This window comes from Saccoglossus kowalevskii, chromosome 17, assembly GCF_978046115.1.
Source record: "Saccoglossus kowalevskii chromosome 17, keSacKowa6.1, whole genome shotgun sequence".
NCBI classification, from domain to species: Eukaryota; Metazoa; Hemichordata; class Enteropneusta; family Harrimaniidae; genus Saccoglossus; species Saccoglossus kowalevskii.
In genome coordinates this window covers 29,119,595-29,143,110 of record NC_140657.1, presented here as the reverse complement: position 1 = coordinate 29,143,110, position 23,516 = coordinate 29,119,595, and the positions used below count along the sequence as shown (strand labels likewise).

General features: G+C 35.1%; 1 protein-coding gene across 1 annotated transcript in view; it reads left to right on the top strand.

Moving 5' to 3' along the window:
• Positions 1 to 23,516, top strand: part of LOC100373405 (laminin subunit beta-2-like) — a gene marked incomplete at its 5' end in the record, with an annotated part of 59,893 nt that overhangs the window by 8,898 nt on the left and 27,479 nt on the right. Inside the window, 21 exons of the mRNA XM_085491981.1 lie at positions 575 to 613; positions 1,413 to 1,568; positions 2,278 to 2,390; positions 2,931 to 3,152; positions 3,661 to 3,807; positions 5,274 to 5,412; positions 9,936 to 9,947; positions 11,352 to 11,461; positions 11,620 to 11,806; positions 13,262 to 13,411; positions 13,958 to 14,089; positions 17,059 to 17,182; positions 17,868 to 18,010; positions 18,823 to 19,054; positions 19,430 to 19,673; positions 20,037 to 20,159; positions 20,394 to 20,513; positions 21,100 to 21,316; positions 21,489 to 21,670; positions 22,354 to 22,510; positions 22,884 to 23,080. Of these exons, the coding sequence (XP_085348107.1) occupies positions 575 to 613; positions 1,413 to 1,568; positions 2,278 to 2,390; positions 2,931 to 3,152; positions 3,661 to 3,807; positions 5,274 to 5,412; positions 9,936 to 9,947; positions 11,352 to 11,461; positions 11,620 to 11,806; positions 13,262 to 13,411; positions 13,958 to 14,089; positions 17,059 to 17,182; positions 17,868 to 18,010; positions 18,823 to 19,054; positions 19,430 to 19,673; positions 20,037 to 20,159; positions 20,394 to 20,513; positions 21,100 to 21,316; positions 21,489 to 21,670; positions 22,354 to 22,510; positions 22,884 to 23,080 (3,146 nt within the window). The remainder of the gene's footprint in view (positions 1 to 574; positions 614 to 1,412; positions 1,569 to 2,277; positions 2,391 to 2,930; positions 3,153 to 3,660; positions 3,808 to 5,273; positions 5,413 to 9,935; positions 9,948 to 11,351; positions 11,462 to 11,619; positions 11,807 to 13,261; positions 13,412 to 13,957; positions 14,090 to 17,058; positions 17,183 to 17,867; positions 18,011 to 18,822; positions 19,055 to 19,429; positions 19,674 to 20,036; positions 20,160 to 20,393; positions 20,514 to 21,099; positions 21,317 to 21,488; positions 21,671 to 22,353; positions 22,511 to 22,883; positions 23,081 to 23,516) is intronic.

The window sequence follows — 23,516 nt, the reverse complement described above, 5'->3', positions numbered from 1 at the left end:
ATTCTTGTTGAGCATCGTTTGGATGAAATTTGGTCTGTTTTTAAGAATGATCTATAGAGTGGCGGTGGACAAGTTTTACATTCATAGCATTCAAATTATTCATTTACAATTACTTTTACAGTCACTCCTTCAAGTGAAAAAATATGCGTGGATAAGAATATATGTTTTTAACAATGTTTGGTAAAGCTATCTGTTACTAATTATGTATCATCCCAGTTATTTGTGCTATTACATGGTAAAGAGTGCCCTCTTGTGGTACGTTACTATTATATCACAACTTTTGTTTATGCAAAAGTATTCCAACCCTCTCCATATCATTTAATTTCTTTGAATTTCAATCCTCGTCTCAAATAACAGATGTAAATGGAAATAAAATTGTCTACAGATTGCAAATACAGAAATAATTATGGACAACCATTTTTTTATAAAGTTGTGTAAATTGCCCACAGTGCAGCACAAGTAGTCAAAGACATTAAGACAATTCTCCCTGTATTATTTGTTGATTTTTATTTAATTTAATTTGCTTATGTTTATTTGTTATTTTGTTGTTTATTTTATTTGTCCCCAAAATCAGAATCATTGGTGTCCTATCCATGTGATCAAAGTTGTCTTTGTAAGTATATTTTATTTTCACATTGTAATCTTTTACACAATCTTTCTTAATTTCTTTTTTAACCTCACTATAGTCATCGGGGGATATTAGGTGTAGGTTAGGGAGGTGTGTCTAGTGTTTTGGGATTTAGGCACAATTTATATTTCATGAAAACCTTACAATAAAGTTAAAAGACAGTCGTCGTCACGCTTCATCCCGTGCGATATTGGTCCCATAGTGACAAATATGACAGTTGTGAAATGCATTGTTTATCATCACAAATTCACAAAATAGTCCCGTTTATAGTCTGCACTTTCCTTCAGAAGATTGGGAGAAATAGCCACATTTTTTGAGTAAAAACTGAAAATTGACTCAAATTTTATCTGTTGGCCAATCAGGGTCATTTCCCGAAATATTGAAGAATATATGAAAAAAGTGCAGACAAATTTTGGTGAGAAAATCTAGTAAAAAGGTTAACATACATTATAAAATATATTTCAACAGAAAATATTCACATTAATTCTGTGAAATCTAACCTAATGAATGTTTGATACATTTTTGTTCTCAAAATTGTATTTAATTCAAACCTGCATTGAATATCACTTGTGGTTACTTACTAATGTACAGTTTATGTATTTTTTTCAATTTTTTGTTTATTTTGCTTGTAAAAATTAAATCTTAAAAATTAATTTTTCTGTTAAAAAATCTACTCTTTAAATATGTCCATCAAACATTGTTACACTGTTATATTGATAAGTATTTGCCATCAGTCATGGCCAGGGATATAATTTCTTTACATGTACAAATGTATTCTTCCCAGCATGCAACTGTAGTGTGGAAGGCACCAAAATGAATACTGATTGTGATGGAATCAGCGGCCAATGTGAGTGTAAAACCAACGTTGAGGGCAGAGCTTGTGATGTATGTAAAGACACGTACTGGAATCTTCAACCAAGTAATCCCAATGGTTGCCAAGGTAAATCTATTAATATTTTTATTATTATAATATTAACCAATATTGTGGTTTAAAACTAAAACTTTAAGTTCCTTTCTTATTGATAGAATGACAGTCTGTATGGTCTGTACCCAATCACCTTGGTTGTTTCTTAGATCTCAAACTTGCACAGTATCTGACAAATCTGTCAACCTCCTTCTTATTAGTTGAATGACAGCATGTATGGTCTGTACCCAATCACCTTGGTTGTTTCTTAGACCTCAAACTTGCACAGTATCTGACAAATCTGTCAACCTTTTTCTTATTGATTGAATGACAGTCATGTGATTGGTCTGTACCCAGTCACCTTGGTTGTTTCTTAGATCTCAAACTTGCACAGTGTTTGACAAATTTGTCAGCCTCCTTCTTATTGGTTGAATGACAGTCTGTATGGTCTGTACCCAATCACCTTGGTTGTTTCTTAGATCTCAAACTTGCACAATGTCTGACAAATCTGTCGGCCTCCTTCTTATTGGTTGAATGATAGTCATGTGAATGGTCTGTACCCAATCACCTTGGTTGTTTCTTAGATCTCAAACTTGCACAGTATCTGACAAATTTGTTAGCCTCTTTGTTATTGGTTGAATGAGTCATGTGATTGGTCTGTTGTTTCTCAGACTTTGATTTAGCATTCTTGTAGCAATCATATTACACATCTATCTCTGTGTTGATGAGAGTATTTCTATTTCAGAGTGTACTTGTCATGCGCCTGGGTCTAAGGACACTTCCAAGTTTTGTGATAAGGAAACTGGTCAGTGCATATGTAAAGCAAATACTGAAGGAGCCTTATGTGATAAGTGCAAGGTGAGTGCTCCATTTTCCCAATTCAAAATATTGCGTATCAATCTTTGACTAATAAGTGCTTATTTTCATCACAAATATCAGAATTGATAAAAAAAATGTATTTGGTACTTTAAATATATTCCCTCGTATTTACATTAGAATAGAAAGTATGCCCTCTAATGGCAGAAATAAGAAATGTTATAGTATCATATAATGATTTTTACTCAACTCATTATCAATCGGTCCCAATATCAAATCCTACTTCGGGCTGAACATCAAAAGAGGGTGGGACTCCTATGTAGCTAGGTGATAGGACCACAGTGGGAAGGCTGGGAACTTTAATCGGTGGGTTAGGTCTGCAATTTAAGATAGGATAAGATAACTTTATTGACATAATTCAATTCAATCAGGACTGGTTGATACATTATATTTTATTCAGGTGCCATACTTATTTTATTATCTGGTTAACATTCGCACTGGTAGTCAGTATATTGGTAAAATCAGTTCGTATTTATGTCCCATGCATTTTAACGTCATTATGAGACTGCAATTTTTTTGTAGGATGGCGCTTTCTCGTTGCAAGCCAGCAACCCTGATGGATGTACTCTATGTAATTGTGACATTGGTGGCGCTGTAGCCTCCCTCTGTGACAAAGACTCTGGAGTGTGTGGCTGTAGAGGAAGTCATATCATTGGCCGATCTTGTAATGAAACTGAGGCCGGATACTACGTACCTAAACTAGATGGTCTTTTATATGAAGCCGAGCTAGCTTCTTCAGATCAGGTGAGCCGTTCATTGTCGTTTTAACGACATCTAGATTCAAAAACAAAATAAAGGATTGATGTGGTATCTTGACCGCATGGGTCTGTGTCCGAGAGTAATATCACAACTTAATCAATGACAGTTCAAATATACCAATTACTGTATTGTTTTTACTAGGAATATATTTACACTTAATGGCATAACCATAGTTACTGTGACTTAAGTGAAATATTAACTGCTATAAAATTCCCAATTTCCATTGATTTGCCAAATTCATAACAATTCATCTCTATCTTGTTTATTCTATCAGGAATTGTTTGCATGCATGTACTGACAAGTGTTAGCAAATTTACCGAGGGAATATGCAAAATTTAGTACTAGTGCACATTTCTTTTTCTTTTTTAACAGAGACAATCGAAATGTTGTCCACCACAAATTAAAATCTGCAAAAAAATTATAGCAGCCAATTAAAACTATATCTACTCAATGTTGTGTGGTTTTTCTAAAATGCTTTTTTTCCCTGTTCCAGCCAATTGTCATCGAAGAACAACCTGGGCATGGTGAAGGTGACGTGACTGGTATCGGTTACCTTGTGGTCAGCGAGGGAGGTACTGTAACTTTTTCAAATGTGGTGGTGCCAAGAAACCAACAATATGAAGTTGTGCTGAGATATCAGGTATTTGTGTTGACATCATTTTTACATCTCACATATACATAGATGTTGAATATAAATGGTTTAGCATCACATGTGAGTGGTATGAGACAAAACAACTTTCAAATTGTGATTATTTCATCGCCAAATGTAATTTTTTTTTTCTTTTAAGTAATTTTATTTCATTTCAAAATTACAAATACACAGACAAGAAAAAAATAATAAGTGTGTAGTAAACAAATAAACTGCCCTATCATATAGATTATAGTCTTTGTTTTACAAAAGAAAAAAAAATTTGATATTTTCTTTTATCATAAAATTTGCATGAAACAATTGACATACTGTGGAATACTTTATTTTCGCTGGAATTAATTTTCGCTAAAAAGGCTTTTTGGGCATTTTGTATGGAACTTATTTTCACTGATTTTTGATGAGTTTATTGTGAAATATAGAAAAAAAGTATATTCGCTGGATTTTATTTTCACGGAATCATCCCTTCAGCAAAAATAAATTCCAAGCGAAAATAAAGTATTCTACAGTAATAGATAACACTTTCTGTTCATAGGTTTGAAAAGAAAAAACAAAAAAAAAACAATTAAGGCCATACATACTAACGAGTTCACTACCAAAACATAGAAGTAACGGTGGAAGCATGTAATGTAAAAATGTAATTTTATTGTAGAACAAATTAATATGATTTTTCACATATTTTTACATCATTTCTATACATTATCAGACGATAGTTATGCTTTTGTGTTCCATCGCCCCTGAATCAATATAATTTTTTGATTATAAATTCAGAAACAAAAAAAATTATGCCGGGTTTGTGACGTATAATTAAAAACATATTAATACAAATTAACTTAAACAAAGCACTTCATATGTATCATGCATTATAAAAATTTGATATGAATGGCTTGATTTGTCGTCTGCACGTCTCAACATAGTGTTATTATACACATTCATGTTGTGCAGCTATGTCATTCTTTGCTACATTCCAATATACTAATCTATTACTAATATCAGGAGCGAACATCCAAGCATTTTCACTGTGAAAACAACGGTCTAAAACTCTTTGTACTTTGGGATATTTGTTGAGAATCTCCTGTTGGTGTAACACGATTACCTCTACATGTGCAACATATATAAATTTGGTTGTTGAGGATTGTCTCTTAGTTGAGTTTGTGCTGTTTTCATGACCTCAGCTGTTTTCACTGACTCTTCGAACGGCGATGCACAGCGAGTCACACAGAGCCCGTAAAGATACATTATGGAGTGGTGTACCGGTACATGTATGTCTTTAATAGCTAAACAGAATGTTCTGCGACATACGTAGCCTCGTCCTTCGTGAATACACATCCCGTCCACAACAGATTTATTCACATAGTGAAAAACAAACACATACAAAAAAGAAATATTATTATAAGCATATTTTATTTATTATTATTTTATAAAGACCGAGTCTTATAATTATTTCTGTTCTGTTCTAGAGTGAAAGTCTATGGAACTCTTTTAGTTTGACACTGACGATGAACTCTCCTGAGCCATATAGTTGTGGGGATATTGATGTACCAGGCGACCCAATAGCGTTGGTGGCTGGCACAGACTTACCAGCTGCATCGCCCAGTGGTAAGTAAACTGATTGTCAATGAATGATTGATTAATTATTAATCCCCATTCGGACACTGTCCGGAAATGTGGACTTATGGATTGAGCTCTGTGCGTGCTTCCGGACCTATATCTTAGACATGCCTGGAAGTATTATATTTAAGCTTCACAATTACATTATACATAATATTTATACATGCACATGAATTTGTTTCACGACCTGATTCCTGTGTGTGAAGCACACAATGGGAGTCTTTGCTGTTAGTGTGTCTATATATGTTTGCGTGTGTGATAACAATGTTGTGACGAATTTACACCGACATGTGATGACAGGACCTACATTGTGACGATCCTCACTAGTTTCATAATTTATATTAATATTTAATCAAATTTAAGTCAAGTTTGCGAAGCTTAGGTTTAGTAAAGGGAGAATGTATGGTACAGTTTATATGAATATTAATATAATTCCATCTTTACTAAACCTAAGCTTCGCAAACATTTCTCTGTTCAGTCATGGAATATTCAACTTTTATTTAATTACGCAATTCTACTTCGCATTGTGTGTTTGTCTGTTGCACTGTTAAAACCATTATCTCAAGAACCATGTTGGTTTTTGATGCATAGATGCTCTGGGCTAATGTGCAGATTTAATTAGGTTTCAGTTTAAATTCCTTTATATTAATAAATAATTTGCATGATAATCACTGGTAGCCAATTTTTAGCTGTTCTATGACTATTCCATTGATATTTAAAGAACCACTCATTGGTTTTTGATGAAACTTGGTGCACATGCTCTTGGACAATGCACAGACCTGATTAGTTTTGGATGAAAATACATATATTTTTTTACCTAATTTGCATAATGATTAGTGAATTTTATGGCTTTTACACTAATATCTCAAGTACTAATCCTCACATTACAATAGTACATGGATGTCAAAGGATAGTGCACAGACCTGATAAGTTTTGGGGTAATATCGTCACATATTAATTACCCAATTTGCATAATAAGTAAAGTTTTGGCTTTTCCACTGATATTTCAAGTGCTAATCATTACATTTCAAGAAAACTTGGTATATAGCTGTTCTAGGACTATGCACAGACATTATTAGTTTGGGCTAAAGATCTGTGCATACTAATCATCTAATTTGTGTATTAATTAGCCAACTTTATGCACTTTCAGTTGTTTCTCATGTACTATTCAAGATATTTCAATGAAACTTGGTACATAGATGCCCTGATATATTTATTACGCAGACCTAGTAAGATCCTGTGCATATTAATGACCTAATCTGCATATTAATTAGCCAAGTTTAAGCATTTTCATTTGTTTTTTTATGTACTATTCCACAGATATCAATGAAACTTAGTAAGCAAATAACACCGAATAAACGGCAAGGTAAAGACTATGTCTAATTATAGTAAATACGTACTGCGTGCGTGACTCGAACCGGCGCTCGCGTACGGCACCTAATCGCCTAGCTTCACGCCACTACACGTCTTCCCCTCGGCCACCGGGCATCCCCAAAAAAGGATGCTTAATAACCGAGCTTATTACGTGCAGAGAACGTGAAACCCGTCCACGCGATACGCGCCACACAGCATGGCCAGAATGCGGCAAAGGCCTTCAGATCTGGCTGTAGTAGGATGGTGAAAGTAATGGTACAGCATTTTAACAGTGAATAAGTACTGAGAAATAATTTTTAAACTCATAATTGCTGTCGACATAGGAAGTAAAGTAAGCAAATAACACCGAATAAACGGCAAGGTAAAGACTATGTCTAATTATAGTAAATACGTACTGCGTGCGTGACTCGAACCGGCGGCCGAGGGGAAGACGTGTAGTGGCGTGAAGCTAGGCGATTAGGTGCCGTACGCGAGCGCCGGTTCGAGTCACGCACGCAGTACGTATTTACTATAATTAGACATAGTCTTTACCTTGCCGTTTATTCGGTGTTATTTGCTTACTTTACTTCCTATGTCGACAGCAATTATGAGTTTAAAAATTATTTCTCAGTACTTATTCACTGTTAAAATGCTGTACCATTACTTTCACCATCCTACTACAGCCAGATCTGAAGGCCTTTGCCGCATTCTGGCCATGCTGTGTGGCGCGTATCGCGTGGACGGGTTTCACGTTCTCTGCACGTAATAAGCTCGGTTATTAAGCATCCTTTTTTGGGGATGCCCGGTGGCCGAGGGGAAGACGTGTAGTGGCGTGAAGCTAGGCGATTAGGTGCCGTACGCGAGCGCCGGTTCGAGTCACGCACGCAGTACGTATTTACTATAATTAGACATAGTCTTTACCTTGCCGTTTATTCGGTGTTATTTGCTTACTTTACTTCCTATGTCGACAGCAATTATGAGTTTAAAAATTATTTCTCAGTACTTATTCACTGTTAAAATGCTGTACCATTACTTTCACCATCCTACTACAGCCAGATCTGAAGGCCTTTGCCGCATTCTGGCCATGCTGTGTGGCGCGTATCGCGTGGACGGGTTTCACGTTCTCTGCACGTAATAAGCTCGGTTATTAAGCATCCTTTTTTGGGGATGCCCGGTGGCCGAGGGGAAGACGTGTAGTGGCGTGAAGCTAGGCGATTAGGTGCCGTACGCGAGCGCCGGTTCGAGTCACGCACGCAGTACGTATTTACTATAATTAGACATAGTCTTTACCTTGCCGTTTATTCGGTGTTATTTGCTTACTTTACTTCCTATGTCGACAGCAATTATGAGTTTAAAAATTATTTCTCAGTACTTATTCACTGTTAAAATGCTGTACCATTACTTTCACCATCCTACTACAGCCAGATCTGAAGGCCTTTGCCGCATTCTGGCCATGCTGTGTGGCGCGTATCGCGTGGACGGGTTTCACGTTCTCTGCACGTAATAAGCTCGGTTATTAAGCATCCTTTTTTGGGGATGCCCGGTGGCCGAGGGGAAGACGTGTAGTGGCGTGAAGCTAGGCGATTAGGTGCCGTACGCGAGCGCCGGTTCGAGTCACGCACGCAGTACGTATTTACTATAATTAGACATAGTCTTTACCTTGCCGTTTATTCGGTGTTATTTGCTTACTTTACTTCCTATGTCGACAGCAATTATGAGGTCAATGAAACTTGGTACATGGATGCTCTGGGATAATGCACAAACCTGATTATTTGGTGGTTGAGATCTGTGCATATTAATTACCTAACTTGCATATTAATTAGCCAATTTCAAGCTTTTTTGCTTTTTTCTTAAGTACCATTCCACAGATTTCAATGAAACATGCTCTAGGATTGACCTGAACAATGTCGACATGACTAATGTTTCAGATGATATATATAGTCATGTGACCTCAATAATATGCATAAATGTAATATCTTAATCACTGTTGCAGAGAGGGACATGCAACTCGTTCTATAATTGTGTTGTCTGACAAGATATATAACCAAAATATCAAGTCATCATATATGGTCATTATTTCATTAAATATTTATAATTGTTCAACCATTGCTACTTGGACGCCCCCCCCCCCTCACCTCCAGATCACTGTTTGCAGTTATATTTTTAAATGCTGTATTTGCCCTAATAGAAGCACATGTGCTGACTTCATGCCTCCAATATATAGGAGTTCTTTCTAAGCTTTCTTGGATTATCATTGCTTTAGCAGAGCAATATCTCTCAATATGGACAAGTACTCGTTTGACAATCAGATACAAGATGACTCAATGTCAACCATTTTAATGTTAAAAAATCATCATAATCAAGCATCAGCTTATGGATCCATATTTCTGACATGTTTATGTTCCAACTGTATTACTATAAACAAAACTATGTATCTTAAATTTAATAACTAGCAGGGACTGTGCCAGGCATGGCTTGTTTGATTAATGTAATAATATTGGAAGATTAATAAATGAATGGAATTGACATAGAGATGGTTAATTTAGCAAAAATCACATTTTATTATCACATGTATACGCTGCGCATCTCCACATTGACATAAATACAGGACAGATAAGAAATGCATATCAAATAGTTTGACATCAAATATTGCCAAACCTTTTTTTGTTGTTGTACATTCTGCCTGAAGGTTGTCCAGAACATCAGTCAGATTTTTTTTAATGTGGCAAAAATAGTTCATTTTGGCAAGCTTGTGTTTATTTTTGGAATTATTATTCAGTTCCTCTCGAAAATCAGTTGAAATAAAAATAAAAATAAAGCGAATTTGAGCAGAATTTGGAGTTAACACAATCTTAGGTTGCACAGATTGATACTGTAAAGGGGGTAATTATTCACTGGGTTTTAATTTAGCTTATTTCGCTGACTGGAAAAATGTGCTAAATTAAAACACAGTGAATATGTAAAATTTAACATAGAACACATTATCTAAATGACGAAACCGTGAATTTAAAACCCACTGATTATGCCTGAAATGGTAAATCAGTGAAATTTTAACCCAGTGAAAATTAGTCATTTTACAGTAGATTGAATAAATTATTCGTTATGTTATCGATAATGTGCAATTAATAAACAATTGTTTATTTTTTCATTAACTTTAGCAGGTGAGTCAGGTGAGTATTGAGGCAGCCTGGTATGTGTTTGTAAATACACTCACCCCTTTCCTCCCAGTTTGTAAATAATGCATATTCTAGCTCCTCCCTCAGATTCAGCCCGGTATGCATCTGCCTGTTTAAAAATTTAAAGCTTCCTGTTTTAGAATCTTAGAATCCTACTACTGATTACAGCTCTGTATTTAGTCCCCGTTCGGACACCATCCAAAAACAGAGACTTATAGATTGACCTCTATGTGTGTGCGTCTTTGTGTCTGTGTGTGCATGCGCCCAAACCTATATCTTCGACATGCCTGAACCGATTACATTCAAACTTCACACATACATCAAAAATAATATTATACACATGTACATATGCACATCAATTTGTTCCACAATCTGATTCAAGTTAGCCGAATAGCAGCCATTATTTTTGTACTGAAATGAAATAAAGTATTTCTGGCATCCTGAAACCGGATCTTCACTGTTTACAGATGGATTTTGTTCAAACTTAGTCCATACATTGGACATTATGGGACCTTGATGCATGTCATTTCGTTTTTCAATGAATGCAGTTCTAGTGTCATATCTCTGACATCCTTTGACTGATTATTTCAAATTTTATTTATTCTTAATACATCATGTCATAGATATACTGGTGTATTAGTTTGATGATCCATTTCAAAATGGCCGACCGGTGGCCATTTTGTTTTAATTAATGCTGTACCAGAGCAATATCTAAGTACAATCAGATACAAGATGACTGAATGCCAATTATTTTAATGTTAAAAAATCATCATAATCAAGCATCAGCTTCTGGATACATATCTCTGACATGTTTATGTTCAACCTATATTACTATATCAGGAGTTTTTCTAGAAAAAAAACTGCAAGAGGGAGCACTGCAATTCAGCGTCACCACCAAGTAGGGGAGATAGGGTTCTCCTTAGGGTTCTTTTGATAATTCTAAGTTAAAATGAAGCATTCTATGGCTTCCTTGGGGCCAAAATTACTATCAGACAGGTCACAGTTAAAGACTGTGGCCACATGTGATCCCTGGTCAATCAGAATTTTATGGTTGCCAGAGGATCTACTCCCCAGGGTAAAGGGATGCATGGCCATAGCATGAGGGCGCTGCGCCCCTGTTCCTTTGTTTATAAAAATCCCGGTATAAACAAAACTATGTACATGTATCATAAATTTGATAACTCACAGGGACTGTGCCATGCATGGCTTGTTGTAATATATTTTTGTTGTTTTAACCAAGTGTTGATTCCTGTACATTACAGGGTTAGTGACGCTGAATTCAGAAAATATAATTTTCTATTAACCTAACTTATACTTATACAATATTTAACCCAGCCATTTGTCATAGATTTGGGTGATGTATAATTAATTTATTCATATTTCCATGACAACCAATAGGTAGTAAGCAGTTCGGTGCCCCATGTTTGAAGGGAGGTAGTTCATATCTTGTGGACATTACGGCAGACGGTTCGACTATGGGAACTGCAGGAATAGTGTACATGGACTCGGTGAGTTTTTTCATCAAATATATAAAAGCCATTTTGTGAAGAAGTATTGCATTCTGGGTTTATATATTTACTGTTTCTGGATTTTCTTTTTATTTTTAATAGCATTATAACTAAATTATTGTTTTTTATTGTTAACATTTTTTTCATCTGATGAATAGTTAGTTCTGTTGCCAGTTTTGGATGACATCAGTCTGTATACATCCAATGATACCACACAAGAAGAGAAAGATAAGATGTCAACGTGCTGGGAATCATCCTTGAAGGCTGATCCGCAACAAAGAGCGAGTCTGTCTTGCTCTGATATTGAATTCTCAATGATGGCTGAAGTCTATGGTGATGCTATTCGTACGTCAACTTTTGTCTTTCTTGTATTCACTGTAATATAGATGTAAAATACTTTATTTCAGCTGGAATTAATTTTTACTTAAAAGAATTTTTGGGTGTTTTGTATGGAATTTATTTTCACTGATGTTTGATGAGTTGAATGTAAAAATGGTATATTCGCTGGATTTTCTTTTCACTGAGTCATCACTTCAGTGAAAATAGTGAAAATTAATTCCAAGCGAAAATAAAAAAAATATTATGGATGATTAAAATATTTTGGATGACTTTGGACGAAATGAAATTTAATTTCAATTGGATACTCATTTTGGAATGTGACTCAGCCAAAAGCGGGACTTACTGAGGCGCGATTTAGCAAAGGGTTACTGTATTACATCATAATCTTTTGTAATCGCTAAAATTACGGTAGTCAGTGTACAATAATTACCACTGGAAAATACAGGATCATTTCTGTGATGTAATTACTGCTCTCAGCGTATTGATAACATCACACATGTGCAAAATCGAAGAAAATATTAAAAACGATTTTCGATTGACGAATCTCACAATGAAAACATACCCACACAACCTGTTTGATTAGAACATAAATGAGTGGATTTAGAACGACTACATTAGGTTTTTAAAAATTAGTTTACCAAATCAGCTTAGAGTTTGCGGTTGACAGGTATTTTCATTGTTTCACCAAGTTATATTGTGTCGTAATTTTGCTGTATTTTATGGGGTATTTTCATCGTACCATATTAGAAAAATGCGAATTCCAAATATGGAATGATTACACATGTAAGCGTCCTCTAATAATAAAACAAACATGGCTGCCACAAGAGTTTGACCGGACTCCACACAAAGAAGTTCGCTGATTCTGTTCTAAACTTTTTAGATTTTGGCATTCCCATGGTATATCCTTGGAACGAAAAGCTGTATCATAATAAGGTTATTACGAGTATACCTCAAAGTATGCATGAAGACAGTACAGCCGCACTATCGACAGACGTGCAGCGGAGGTCGATGTGTGGCAGACTTTCTGTCATTCATAGTTTTTCATACAAAAACAATTGCACGTCAGAGCATATGCACAGTAGCATCTAAACAAGCCTGATAGAAGATAATTTCAAAATAATGGATTGCATAATCTATTGGAAAACGTGTGATATGGTGGCTGTGAACACACATAGATACTTTTAAGTATTAGAACATAGTACTCCAAGATTCGTCGCATGGAACATCATTATACCAGTAGTCTTATTGATTTTTCATCAAAATGCCAGTCCCGGTATTCTCTAGCATTTTTGTTTTAGCATGATATTCTAAATAAATTTAAAAAATATTTTGCAAAAACCAACATTCAATAAAGACAAAATAAAAATTTATAAAAATTACGTCTTTAGATAAAAGTTGGCAAAGTTGGCAAAGTTGGCAAAGATGACCAAAAATAAGATCACTTATGATTCTGTTTTTCAGCGTGTAATTGTAATGCCGAGGGTAGCGTATCAGATACGGTATGCGATTCTCATGGTGGACAGTGCGAGTGTTTGAGTAATATCATATCCAGAACATGTGACTATTGCGCTGTCTATCACTATGGTTACGAGTCTGGGCTAGGATGTACTAGTAAGTTATTGAATTATTATAGTTTTATTTGTTCGTTATTTCATTACTCATATCAGCACCAACTCACAAGTAATAAAAAGCCTAGTGCAGATCTTGTGATAGGAGCTAGACATCGTATAAATATAACATTATTAAATTCCTTACTCTTTGAGATGAGTATGGCTGTGTTCTGTAGCATGCACACAGGAAAGGAACATTAGGTAACCCCCATAAAGTTTCTAATGGTCAATTACCCTCCAATTTCCCAAACTTTTAGACCATAGCAATAAACCCAAATAAACTCCACTGGGTAAAAAACACCTAAAAAATGTGCATCCATTGATTTTTACGCCGCTACAAACTTTAATATGTCTGCTTGCGTGTTGTAATATGTTTTAAATCTGTAAACCCATATATAATGATTTCATTAAATGATACTGGTATTTTAAAATTAGTCTGAACACATTGACTACTGAGACACTCTACGGATAGTCATGGATTGCTGATTTCTACTGTATAAGAATTCTCCTGCATGCAATGTATTAAACCATATTTTCTTTCCTACAGGCTGTGATTGTCATCCTGAAGGCTCTCTGTCATTGTCATGCAACCATACAACAGGCATTTGTGATTGTCAAGTGTTTGTAAATGGTTCTAAATGTGACATTTGTTATACCGAGTATTATGGACTTGATTCAGGTAAGTTTAATTACTCTGCTGATGGCTCACTAAAACAATAATTATTCATGTCTCAGTACAACATTAATAGACCATCTTATGGTCAATGCTATATCCCGTGTTAAGTGTGAAATCAAACGCAAAAACAAGACAAGCAAAGATCATAGTGTCATAGTGGCATCAAAACATTGCATGGGGTACGACTAACATGAAACTACTTGTTCGCATATTTCCACGCTTAATAATGTGCCATACAGATTTGATGATGGTCAATTTTGATGAAGTAAAGATATCTTGATGCCATATATACTATAAAAAAAGAGTTGAAGTTCAAAATCAGCAATGAAAGTTTGAAATCTTGCAATGAACAAAAATTACCAATTTTAAGATCAGTGTTTAATGAAATAGACATTCAAGATGTGTTGTACTATTCTTTTATACTATTACGTTCATTTTAATGATTTATTTGATAAGCACTATATGAATGATTATAATCAATAATGGGTTTATAAACAAATATAATATTGTAGCTGTACATTGAACCATATTCCAAATAGACAAGTCATATAGTACACATGTACTTACAATCTGAGTACATGTATCTCAGAGTGATAATCTGTGTAGCAATCACAATTGTATGTCATGACTGCAAAGTTATTCATTTTTACTCTAATGAAAGAATTTTCAAGCAAAATGTCATACAAAAAAATCATAAAAATGGTGATAAGAAACCGCTGATTGCTCTGACAACATTGGTAGTCTTTTGTCACATGATTATGAACATTTTAAACTTGCATCATGCTGGAAATGGTCTATTGCTGTAATATGTTGAATATAGGAGCATCATTAGGAAAATATAATGCAATATCCTAACCATGTATTATAGATATAGAGAAACCATAGCTTTAAATTGTTAAGTAAAGTGTGCCCTCTAGAGGTGGTAGTACTCCCTCTACAGGCAGCAGTAGTTTTTAACCTGTATCTATATTGGTAGTTTTATTGATGGATAATGTCGTACATAAAATTTGTATTTTATTTTGCTATGTGCATGCTGTTATGAATAACCCTGCATGATTGTATGTTTGTTCACGACACATTACCTTTCTGCATTATGGTTGTCATGGTTACCATGTAGTGAATATCACAGAGACAGGTATAGTGGTATATTTTGCACAACTTGCCAATTTTATATACCCACAATCCTTTGAGTTTGAAGAAGTAAACAATTAATCTTCTCTTTGAGAGAAAAAATGTTTACATTGAAAACAAAAAATTTTAATTCGAAACTCTTTCATAAATTGCTACATAACGTTCAGCCTATGCCCAGATGGATACATTACTGTAGCAACAAATAACAAAATTACAATAATTTTTTTTAAAGCATCAAACTCAAAGCATTCTGGGTAAAAATGGTACATGTTACCACATGTTTTTTAGTGGCATTTTTTTTTCCATTCTCATTATTATTCAATTCAAATGTATCTTGATTGATATCTTGGCAAGTCCAATCCATTCCCATTTATTAGCGCAGACATTACAATTTTATAAATATTATAAATAAGGTGAAATGTAATGTTTAGTTTTTTAGTTTTTAAAGTTGAAAACGTTGAGTGTGTATATTTACATGTGTAATGAGTTTGAGCATCTGATAATATGTAGGCCAACATGTCACCATGGCAACAGAGAAATCATTAAAAGTTTGTTTGCTTCTCACAGCTCTGATCTATGAATTACTTGATCAAGCATGTATGAAATGACAGGCTATTTATGTTTGGTCTCAAATTTACCAAAAAATGGCGAAAAAAACAACAGAAAAATTTTGAATCAATATTCTGGTTATTAAATTATGTCAGTGGTAGTGCATAAATTACATTAATGCACCAATGGGATGTGGTGTTACAAAAAATGCAAATTAGAAGGCCCATTTTACTTTTCGTGATTTAACGTCCCCCAAATTCCTCTGAAATGTGCGTTTATGTTGCCATCATTTTAAAGTATCACACCCAATGTTATCAATTTTTTTGGTACAAAGATTGTCCATTCTCTCTGCCCTGTCCATCAAAGACTGATATAGATATTTTTAATACAGACCTTCTGATTGGCTCAGCCATCAACAATATTTCTATTCTATTCTATCAGAAAGAATGTCTTATAGATCTCTACAAATATTGGCCACAGTGAATGTACAGTCAGTTATACCAGGCTAGCAAAATAATTTATGAAGAAAAATAAATATGTAGTGGTGCATATCTATAAGGGTTCAAAGGTGAAAGTTCAAAGGTGAAATGTGTAGCAAGATTTTGTCAAGGAGATGCTCTTGATGTCGTAAAATTAGAACAGTTGATTAATTATTGGTACTTTCTTTTCAAATATTGTTGATTACCGGTAGACTTTTTTCACAGTGCCAACATAATTACAGATAGAAATAACATGAATGTATCTTGACTGTAGATAAATCTCTGCAGACAGTGTACAATATTTTAAAACAAAATACATGTAGGTAATCAGCTGCTCTGACCTTACAACATCCAAAGCAATATTGGTGGTTTTCATTAATCTTTTCACCACCAGTTCCCGCTCTTCATCACAAATTTACAAACTAGTCCCATTTATAGTCTGCACTTTCCTTCAGAAGATTGAGACAAAAATAGTCTCATGTTTTGAGTAAAAACTGAAAATTGACTAAAATTTTGTCTGTTGGCTCCAAAATTAGGGCTCATTTCCAGAAATATTAGAAAAAAGTGCAGAAAATTTGAGCGAGAAAGTCTGGTGGTGAAAAGGTTAATTAACTGAAATGTCTTTTACAGAATAGGTAAAACCTCGTTTTCTGGACAAACTTTCTTGTAACAAGCCCCCCCCTTCCCAATCTTTGTCATACATATCATATAGAGATTCTACACAAATAAATGCCAAACCCAACTGTTTCACTTATTGCTTATGTTATCTAATATTGATGTCAAACATTTTTTTCGTTTTGACCCCTCCTCAAGGTTCTGGCTGCACTCCCTGTGTATGTGAATCTGAATATTCCCTTAATAACAGATGTAGCAATGATGGACAGTGTGATTGTAAATCTGGCATTGGAGGTGTGTCCTGCGATGTATGTCAAGCAGGGTAAGTATACTGTCGGAAACTAACATCCTGGCATTTTTTATCATCTTGACAACCACAACCAGCGAAAACAGTGGTAGAAAACTCTCAAAAAAGTGTGCTTTGGTATAGTTGTTGAGACTCTCCTGAACAGTGCAAGAAGATTTAAAATATGCAACATATATAAATTTGGTTGTTTTCTCGACCTTCACCAACTCTTCGATCGGCGTTCTTCAGCAGCTCGCATATAGCTCATAGAAATACATGGTACATGGGACGTGTCTTTCCTTGACGTAGCTTTGCCCCGAGAATTGACAGATTGACAAAAAGAATTGACAAAATTCTGCAACCCAAAGATTGAGTAAACTAGAAATGTGTTGAAATTGTTGTTATTTAAAGAAAGATATTTTATAATTCATTTTAGCATTTTTCCTGACTACTGTATTTGTGAAAATTCTTTTGTATGAAATTATGGAAGAGGTTAAAAATTACAGAACATCTCTAATTTGTTTACTAAAAATGTTTTCATATTATGAAATATTGATTTTATTTTTCATGTTAGTGATTTTTTTTTTTAAAGACAGTTTTGCTTGAAATACAAAATAAATTATATATGTTTGATGTCAACTGTCTCTGTTATAATGACATTGTCTGTATCCATCTCTTGATAGTTACAGTAATTTCAGAATTTTTAAATTTTACTGTATAGGTTTTATAATTTAACGACTGATGGGTGCACGGCATGCGAGTGCAACGTGTATGGTACGACTGCTAGTGAATGCAATTCCAATGATGGCACGTGTACGTGTACAATTGCGACACAAGGGGATAATTGTGATAGCTGTCAAAAGGGTAAGTTTAATTTATAGGGACCATCTCTAAAGTTTGCAAATTTGGAGTCAATGCAAAGCTTTAACCGACTGTACCTGATTGGCTACTGAACCCTAACACCCAACAGTTGGACCAATCAGAGAGCAACTCGTTTGTTGATAGTTTTTTTTTTCATATCAAATTCTGTTTTGTATATATGCTTCTACTGAGCTGCAAATATGTGAATTCTGGTGTCATTATTTGCAGTCTTTTGCATTATGTTTCTCTGGTGTTTATTGACTCTACATGTACAATGGTGCATGTCTGATAATGATTGGTTTATTGCAGCTATAATGAAAGTCACGTTTGCTAGAATCTTTGCTATATACTGAAGCATGGACAAAAATGTGTTCTTATGTGAATGTATGCAAGATAGAAAATGCATTCAGTAGTGAGAAATAATAATATTGCTCTATTCTAATCTAATAAACCTAATACAGTATGTACAACAATGAATGGTTGTCCTAACAGTACTATGCAAGCACACTTTTACTTAAAGCTGGCTCATTGTTGGCGCGGGCAAAGGACCAGCAAGCCAGCCCAGGACTTGCATTGTTGACCGGGCTTGCTTTTGATCGGAAGCTTTCCTTTGGGAAGGGACAGGTGTCAACTTTCCTGTGCAAACATGCAAAGCTTGCTTTTTAGGCTACTATGAGAATCATGACAGATTAGTTGCAATGTCTGTTACAAGTACATTGCAGTTTGACATTTTACTTTTATGCATTTCATGTAATATATAAAAATCAGAAATGCCACTGCCAGTTTCAAGAGCACTATTGGTAATTTGATTTCAGAATATTATGGGCTGGGTCCCTGGAGCAGCCTTGGATGTATACCATGTATGTGTTCTGGACATTCTACAAACTGCACCACTGCCACTGATTTTTATTACTTGAACTTGTACACCGATTGGTCCCTTTTTGAAGAGGTAGCCGTGGCCCCTAGATGGAGTGGTTCAACCGCAATAGAAGGTGGTGAGGATGTGGAAGTTGAGGACATCGCTGTAGTGGAAGGGGATATGTCAAGGTATGACGTCTTCTCTAAAACGCTTGCGCTTGTGTGGATAACTTCACCCACAGACTATCAACGAATCGCAGACAAACACATGTATAAATTGAAACGGCAGAATATATCCAAAATTTGGAAACAGTGTATAAATGCTAGAGTTTAATATTGAATTGAGTACCGAAAAATCTCAAAATATTTAGCCATATTTGTAACCCCTCCAGGGCCATGATTTTTTAATGTTGAAATTTTAGTGTAACAGTTTACACATTTTTATGTACATTTTGGTTAATTTTTTACCAAATAGACACGATTTTCTATTGGCTGCAGGTTTTGATCAAAATTAGGATTTACTAATAACTTTCTCTAAATAATAATAATATTTTGTTGCTTCAGGTTTGTTTTAAAAATGACTGAGCCACCGAATGCAACTGAACTATTCTTTGTTTCATCTGAGCCATATAATGGAGACAAGCGAACTGCCTATGGACAGGTTTTGTCGTTTACTATCAGTCAATCACAGCTTGAAAATCAGACCATTTCAGATGTAGGCGATGTGTTCATATATGGAATGTATGCCACTGAGCCGCTTGTAGCTAGTCTGCCAGAGAATCCAAACACCACGGCAACCACCTACACCGTAAGTCATCTATAAAAGACGTTTATAATCTGCTCCTTCAATCAGTTTTATCAGTTATCAGACATATTTCATTGTATATGATGTTCATTACATGTAGCAATTTAATATATAATAATTTTTCCAGTGGATTACCCTGCTTAACTGTGTTTGTAATGTTATTGAAGACCACTCAGTTACTTATTTATGTTGTTATGTAAATTATGTGACCCCCTAACTTACCTATTGTTTGTAATGCAAGTTGTATAAGTTTATCACGACTAAAACATCACACCTGCCATTTTGGTAGTAGGGCACCAGGATGACAGAATCATGTTCATTCCTCAAGCTGGTGGAATGTTAATAATTCTATCTGTTTGTTTAAAGTATACACTGAATGAGTTGGATGAATCATGGCGTATGGGAGATGGTAAAACACCTGTATTTCAAGACTTCTATACTATTCTTGCTGGGATAGAAAACATCTACATCAGAGCAAAGTATACTTCAGTAAGTACACCAATCAGACACCACCTTACTAGCTCTATGCATGATTAGTTATCCAATCAACAACTAGCTTACTGCACCACCACTGTGTATCGTCTACTGTGATTGATTATTCTAATGTATTTACAAAAGATAAAAACAAAACTAGATGGACCAATTTTACCAAATATATTGGACCATTACAGCAGATTATATTTATAGAAATATCACTTAATTTTGTGTTTTTTTTCACTGCAGTTAGAAGGTACAAGTTCTAATTTGTATGCTGTACGCCTGGACTATTCTGTTGCAAATGCGTCTCTGTCTGATACACCAATTGACAATGCTGAACTATGTACATGTCCACCAGAGTATACAGTAAGTTTTAGATGATGTTTTCATGATATCAAATCCTTTGTTAACCTATTCACTACCAGATTTTCTTACCCAAAATTTTTCAGCATTTTTTTCTGATATTCTTCTATATTTCTAGAAAATGAACTGTAATTTTGGTGCCAACAGACACAAGTTAAATCAATTTTCAATTTTTACTAAAAAAATTGGCTATTTTTGTCCCAATATATGTGCAGACTATAAACAGAACTATTGTTGAATTTGTGATGAAAAGAAGGAACTGTTGGTGTAAAGGTTAATAGAGCAAAATATTTTATTTTCGATATTTTCACTGAAGGAATGATTGAGTAAAAATAAATGCAGCAAATATACCCTTTTTTCCTATAATTCACATTCAACTCATCAAAAATCAGTAAAAATAAATTTTATACAAAGCCCCCAAAATACTTTTTCAGCGAAAATTAATTCCAGCTAAAATAAAGTTTTTTTACTGTACTGTATTTGTGTTTTCAAAATACCAGTTCATCTCTTGAAGGAATGCATCAGATATTGATTAAATAAGACTGTCTCAACCTATAGTCATGCTTACGTGCTTTGTGTTTGTTTGCAGGGCACGTTTTGTGAGCAGTGTGCTGTTGGATACACAAGAGATGACCCATCAATGGGGCCATTTGCCACGTGTATACCATGTACATGCAATGAACACAGTGAGCGTGGATGTGATCCGGATACTGGTGTGTGTGTAGAATGCATTCATAACACGGCTGGGGATCAGTGTGAAGTATGTAAGCCTGGTTACTATGGTGACGCTGAGGGTGGAACGCCTGGTGAGTATGATAATTGTCTTGTAAATATTACAGACTGTATTTTGTAAGAGTGGGTTACGAATCGAAAAGTTTGCATGGCTGTAAATTCATCTGCATGTAAATGTTTATTCTCATTGGCCAGTAATGCATATTTCCATTCCCGCCAAGCACTGACTTTAATATTAATTTCCAGACGACTGTCATCCATGTATGTGTCCCGGTCCGGCAGGGGAGAATTCATTCTCTGACGTGTGTGTCGCCGATAGCCTTGCAGAAATGGGATTCAATTGTCAAGACACCTGTGCTGTTGGTCATCAGGGTGAACGCTGCGAGACATGTGAGACAGGTTACTATGGAACACCAGAAGATTATACAGTAAGCATCTATCTCAATCTTGATTCAAAGCCACTATAGGTTAATAGTGTCAAATAGATTTCAGAAGCAAATGGTCACTAAGATCTTGTTGAGATCTTGTGAGAAACCCATGTGACTTGTTTTTGTCTCTCAAAATGTATTCTGCTCTCTCCTGTCATTGCATCCAACATTCTGTAACCATGGTTACATAATAGGACAATGGACATGAGGATGTGACAAAATGGAACACTATTTGAGTCACAAAAACAAGTTAATAAAAGGGGCTCTCTCTTGATCAATATCTATCTATCAAAGTCTATTACTAGTGATAACATTGGAGTGAAGCAAAACAACCACTTGGCATAGTCACCAATGGCTGTTACAATGTAAAATAAATATCACACGGTGCTTATTCGGGAAAACAGTCATATGATTATTATTTTACACTCATTGTAACTGCCATTGGTTACTATGCCGAGTGATTGTTTTTGCTCCAATCAGGTGTTATCAGTAGTACCGTACATGTAATTGACTGGCTGCTACTAATCTGCCATTTGTCATCATGGACTATGGTTATCTGGTTTTATCAGTATCTTTCTCACTGATTGTTTGAAAAATTATTTATCGCTATGGCAACATACATCACCCATAACAATCTGGCAAGCAGCCACACTTGTATTTTGTTCATTTTTTTGTTTCATCAGAATGAAGGTGGAGTATGCCAGGAGTGTTTCTGTAATCTCAGTCCCCAGGAATGTGATAGTGTAACCGGGCAGTGCTCTACCTGCTGGAATAATACTGAAGGACTTCACTGTGAAGTCTGTAAATTTGGATTTTGGGGAACAATTGATAACTGCCAAGGTAATTATGATTTTTTAATATAGATTGCGGGGAACACAATGTAAAATTGAAATAAATTTGCTACCAAAATTTTAGTTTTATTAAAGTGCTAACTCTATATAACCGTTGATAGTCGATACTACTTCATTAAGAAAATGTTATTCTATTCATACTGTAATATCAATAAGTTGTCGTTTGAGATAATGTTGTTACTGTCTGATAAGTGCATTGTTTTTTCTCTTTTTGTCATAATTTAGTGAAAGATATCGCTTGAAATGCAGTCGTTTGCATTCTGAGTGTTTCTCCATTTGATGTAAACTAAGGAAGTTAATTTAAAAAACGACTTTCCTCTCAGTTCATCTAAGTTAAATATTATTATATATCTATACTGCAGCATGTGATTGTGACTTAGTCGGTGGTTATGGCAACTGTAGCCAGGATACCGGGTTATGTATTTGTAAACCAAATGTGGAAGGTGATAGGTGTACTGAATGTGCTGATAGGAGCTGGGGATTTGAAAGTGGAGATGGCTGCACTGAATGCGACTGTCATAGCATTGGGACACTACCAGGACACTGGCAGTGTGATCCTGTAAGTATAAGTGTACATCTACTAAGTGTACTAATATGAGACTTTGATATCCATGTATTCAATAAAACACCAATTCTATGTGAGTTCCATGCGTGCATCTATCAATGGCATCACAGAAATCAAATTATGCTGTGAATGTTTTAATTGTGAAAAAAGAAATGCATCAATTGAATTTGTTCTGACCAATTGCGTCACAGAAATCAACGTAAACTGTAATCAGTTTAGATTTGTTCTAAACACTTGTTTTGTATAAAATTAGTATTTACCAACATTTTTTTGTTAATTTTTAACTTTTCACATTGGTTTCAGCTTTTTTTATCATACTCGGACTCGGCGCCCACGCTCGACTAAGTGTCCAACCCCACTTTTGGGGCATTTCTATTGTTGCGTTCATGTGTTCGGTTTAGTGCCCATAGACCACAGTAACCTTGCCAAA